The sequence below is a fragment of the Gavia stellata genome, chromosome 1 (assembly GCF_030936135.1).
Source record: "Gavia stellata isolate bGavSte3 chromosome 1, bGavSte3.hap2, whole genome shotgun sequence".
NCBI lineage: Eukaryota > Metazoa > Chordata > Aves > Gaviiformes > Gaviidae > Gavia > Gavia stellata.
The window spans coordinates 22041224-22046095 of NC_082594.1; the positions used below are offsets into that span (position 1 = coordinate 22041224).

At 60.1% G+C, this 4872-nt stretch overlaps 1 protein-coding gene across 1 annotated transcript; it reads left to right on the top strand.

Annotated features, from left to right (window-relative positions):
* Positions 1-1296: 1296 nt before the first annotated feature.
* Positions 1297-4638, top strand: SHISA2 (shisa family member 2). The gene is made up of 2 exons (XM_059823016.1): positions 1297-1600; positions 3664-4638. Exons 1-2 carry the CDS (start codon positions 1297-1299, stop codon positions 4215-4217), a joined length of 858 nt encoding a protein of 285 aa, XP_059678999.1. The 3' UTR covers positions 4218-4638.
* The last annotated feature ends 234 nt before the right edge of the window (positions 4639-4872 follow it).

Below are 4872 nucleotides of genomic sequence, written 5' to 3' on the forward strand. Positions count from 1 at the left end.
GTGGAAACCACGGCTGCACCCTGCCCTTGCAGTGGGCTGGCTCTGGCTGTGGGCTGAGCTGGGAAAGGGACACGGCTGGGAAGTAACTTGCTGGGAGCAGCAGCAAAGCCGAGGGGGCAAAATGGAATTACCTGGGCTGTAATTTGACCAGAATCTTCTGGTCCAGACTAAATACCTCTGTGAAAGCCTGCAGCTGTCTAGGAGCGGCTGAAAAGAGAACAAAAGAGGGAGGTGAAAATGGAGGGGGAAGGATTGGTATGTTATTAGCGAAAGACAGGAATTTAATTGAAGAAGAAACACTTGAATGAGACAAACATAATTTTGCAGTCACCTTCCTCATGGTGAAATGACTTAGCAGCAGGACTGAAAAACAGCAACAGTTATCTCAGCCACCCCCTTTTCTGCCTTTTTAATATAAGAAGTTATTTTGTACTCGATCTACTGTCTTGTAAGCAACAGCTGTGGTTGGGAAGACGCGAGTTGTTTTTCATCTCTCCATAAAAGTCAAACTTCAGGGACGCTTCAGCAGCTCGGACCTGTTGGAGAGGCCATCCCCGCCCCGCTCCTTGAGCTGCTGTTAAGTCGGGAGGCAAAACCACCGCGCGCATTCAGAGCGGTGGCGTGTGCCCCTGCAGCCCGCGGCGCGGCGCGGCGGCCGCTCCTCGCGGGGGTCGGATGGCTGCTTTTTTGGGGGGGCGGAGGGGGGACTGGTTTCGGTCGTGCCGGCCGGCGGCGCAGCGGGGGGACGCCCGCCTGCGACGGCCACCGCGGGGCCCAGGGAAGCGGCGGCCCCCCCGCCCCGGGCGGCGGGCAGGGGGCGCGGGGCCGCCCCGTCGGGCGGGGGCGGGGCGGGCGCATGCGCGCTCGGCCGCCGCCGCTGCCTATAAGGGCGGGGCGCGGCTCCCCCCCCGCACCCAGCGGCTGTGCCGGGCGCGGCGCCGGACGGGGCGCACCGCGGCGGCGGCGGCTCAGCGCCCCCCCGGGCGGGCGGAGGAGTACAGCCGCAGCCGCCTACCTTCGCCCATGGGCGCAGCGCAGGGCGCGCGCCGGGCCGTCGCGGCGCGGCGGCGGGGAGGGAGCAGCGAGTAGCGGCGCCGCCCGCCCCCCCGCGCCGCCCGGCCGGTCCTTCCCGGCGGCGGCTCCGCACCCCGCGGGCCAGCCCCGGGCATGCGGCGGCGGCAGGACCCGCGGCGAGACTCCCCGCAGCGCGGCGGCTACATGCCCCGGGGGGCCGAGCGGCGCTGCCCCGGCGCGGGGGGGCTCTGACCGCGCGCCCGCCGCCCCCTCGGCGGCGCCATGCGGGGCGGGCGGTGCTGGCTGCTGCTGGCGGCGCTGGGCTGGCTGCTGCCGGCGGGGGCCGCGGCCAGCGGCGAGTACTGCCACGGCTGGCTGGACGGGCAGGGCGGCTGGCGGGACGGCTTCCAGTGCCCCGAGCGCTTCGACGGCGGCGACGCCACCATCTGCTGCGGCAGCTGCGCCCTCCGCTACTGCTGCTCCAGCGCCGAGGCGCGCCTCGACCAGGGCGCCTGCGACAACGACCGGCGGCAGGGCGGCGGCGAGCCGGGCCGCCCCGGCAAGGACGGCCCCGACGGCGCGGCAGGTGAGGCGGCCCCGGGGGTCCCCCGCGGCTGGGCGGCTCCGGGGGAGCCGGCGCGGCTTTGCGGCAGACTTCTCGCCCGCTCCTTCCCCTTGTCGCCAGTTCCCTCCACCGATGAGTCGTGGGGCGAAATGCACGGAGGCGGGGCAGCCAAGCCCTGCTGCGGGCGTTAACGGGGAGGAGTACCCACGCTCGGATACTTCTTCTTCCCTCCCGGTTATTTGAAAGCCTAGCCCTGTCTTCTCTAAAAGTAGGTGCCACTGCTTCCCGACGGCCTTGGACAAGCTGTTTGTCCCGTGCGGCTCTGCCACTGCTCTGAATTGGCTCCTCGGCCCTGTTTGTGCTCCCAATTAAAAAGGGAAGAAAAAATGAAACGACCCATACGAACGGGAAAAAAAAAAGTAACGTGACTTTTCAAGATGACTTCGGGCTGGTCCCCGCTCTAATTGTGTGTGTTCTTCCAGCTCAGGTACCCCTGCTTAGGACTGTTTTTTACAAGACTGAATTTCAAGGATAAACTCCCAAGTATTTCTACTGCTGTTTAAAAAAAGCCTCGGTGGCTTCCCAGCACCCTTCCTGCCATCCCCACGTGCTGAATGCGCTGGAAGTCGCCTGAAGTGATGTTATAATTAGGACAGATTTACTCTCGGAAAACTTGTGCGTTACAGCCTGTAGCAAGTGTGTGCACCTGCTAAGGAGCTGCTGTAGCACCAAGTGCAGAAGTAGAGGCAATTTTTTGCAAGCCTTTTGTTTAGAGAGTGCAAAAATGACGGAAGAAATGGGAGGAATGTGGCCTTTTGGTTGAAAACTTGCTCCACGTAATCAGCTGTGCAAGGAGGTATTCTGACCTGAGCGGACAGATAACCAACCCCCTTTGCAGTTCTGAGAATAAGGAATTTTTCTTAACTATCGATATTTACTGCTCAGCAGGTTTGGGAGCTGTTGCCCTGTGCTGGCACTGGTTAACTTGCAGGAGGGGCAGCCGCGTCCCCCGCCCCTGTGCCCAGGGCAGGTGGTGAGCAGCGGCCCCGGTCAGGCAGGGGTCCGCAGCCCTGCCTGCGTCTCAGGGCTGCCGGGGTTTGGTGGAAATGATGAAGCCCGGGACTGTTGTCGGGAGTGTTCGCAAGTGCTGAAGGGAGACATCTTCCCCTCGTTATTCCTGGATATATCCGTGCAGATTTCTTGCTGAGGCAGAGAAAACAGCATTTTCCCTGGGAGTGCAGAGCGATCGGAGCCCAGGTCCTTCCAAGGATGGTGTTCACCATCTGCCTCGTCAGGCTCCCGACCCCACCACTGAAGCATTGCCTGTACTTTCTGCTCCAGCCCCTCGCCCGCCCTCACTCCTCCTGCCCCGGTGTCCCTTCTTTAAGCCTCGCAAGGAGGCATGCTGGTAGCGAAGCGTTGGAGCAGGGTGCTGTTGCCCCACCACCCGCCCCGTGGTTTCTCCCCAGACCTAGGGCTGAAGCGCAGAGCAGCCGGACAATCATCCCCAGGCCCGAGGGGTGGCAGAGCCCCTGCGACTGCTGCCCGGGTGGGGTGCTGCCTGGCTGTCCCCCTGCCCTGAGGGGTGGCAGCGGCCAGAGACGGCTGATGATGGGGAGGGATGCGATGCAGCACCGGGGTTTGACTGCTCCATGCTCCCGAGCAGGGATCCTGCTCCCAAAGTATCTCCCTACGGCGCTGTTCAAACCCAGCGTTCTCTTGCCTGATTTTTCTAGTGGGCTGTGTTGGAGACAAGATCTGGTGAGGTGTGGAGTGGTGGTTGATGTGGACTGGACCACCATCAACAGGAGCGAATCGTCCTCCCTTTAGGTGTGAGCTGTGGGCTCTCCTGCCTGCAAATAACTTTAAAGATGCTTTTGGAAACTCCAGCTGTTGGTTAGAGCAGCCCTTTTCATCTTCCCTGTGCAAAAGGCTCGGCTGCACACCACAGCTTTTAGTGCTCACCCTCCATTGACCTGTGCTGGGGGGGAGGTGGGCTTGGCTGGGGAGGGATGGGACCTTCTGCCAGCGCTGCTGAGGTTTGTCCTTTTCCCCCGGTGATGACATTTTCCTTGCTGTTGCAGTGCCCATCTACGTGCCGTTCCTTATTGTTGGATCTGTATTTGTGGCTTTCATCATCTTGGGGTCGCTGGTGGCAGCTTGCTGCTGCAGATGCCTGCGGCCCAAGCAGGAGCCCCAGCAGAGCCGAGCCCCTGGGGGCACCCGCCTGATGGAGACTATCCCCATGATCCCAAGTGCCAGCACCTCCCGGGGCTCCTCCTCCCGCCAGTCAAGCACCGCTGCCAGCTCCAGCTCCAGCGCCAACTCGGGGGCCAGAGCCCCCCCGACCAGGTCCCAGACCAACTGCTGTTTGCCAGAAGGGACCATGAATAACGTCTACGTCAACATGCCGACCAACTTCTCGGTGCTGAACTGCCAGCAGGCCACCCAGATCGTGCCGCACCAGGGGCAGTACCTGCACCCCCAGTACGTGGGCTACGCTGTGCAGCACGACTCGATGCCCCTGACCCCGGTGCCCCCCTTCCTCGACGGTTTGCAGAGCGGCTTCAGGCAGATCCAGTCTCCCTACCCGCACACCAACAGCGAACAAAAGATGTACCCAGCTGTGACTGTGTAGTGCTGACGCCTTCCTCCCCCTCCCCGCTCGGCAGATTTTTAATATCTAAACTGAACGGAGGAGAAATACTTCCTCGGAAGAAAGCTCCCAGAACATCACTTGTAAATAATTTTGAAAGGCTCATGCATGTCAGACAGTGTTTATAAACCATTTATTTTCATCGGGGTCTGTTGCCAGAAACTGTAGGATGATATCTCTGAATTAACGTTGCCAGATACGCTGTCATTCCAGTGCATGATTTACAGCGGCGAAGGATTACGCTGAAAATGCATATGCATTTCAGATCGCTGTACTTGTGAGATAAATGCCAGAGCCATTAAGTGCCCTTCAGGTATGACATGATCAGAAGTATTTGCCTAATTAATTCGTAGAAAGAGTTTTGTTACACTGTACAAGGCCCAGTACTTAAGAAACCTCTTTTTTTTCCTCTTCCAGCTCCTTAATGACATTTCCCGTTGCTTTACAGACAATCACAACTGAGAGCTGAACAGTGCAATCCCTGCGTGCTGGGTGCTGGTACCAGCCCCCACGACTTCTTACGCACCTCCGTTTTGGGGTGAAATGCCACGAAAGGCTTAAGTCTTGCAAAGACGAATTTTCCTTGTCCCGGTATTTATGTAAGAGTGTATGACAAATTATTCGGCTCTTCCTTCCG

What these genes read in the sequence shown, in the direction of transcription:
- SHISA2 (XM_059823016.1), top strand. Translation starts at nt 1,297, where the DNA reads ATGCGGGGCGGGCGGTGCTGGCTGCTGCTGGCGGCGCTGGGCTGGCTG. An exon ending in CGGCCCCGACGGCGCGGCAG is followed by an intron (nt 1,601 to 3,663) that starts GTGAGGCGGCCC and finishes TTGCTGTTGCAG; the next exon opens with TGCCCATCTACGTGCCGTTC.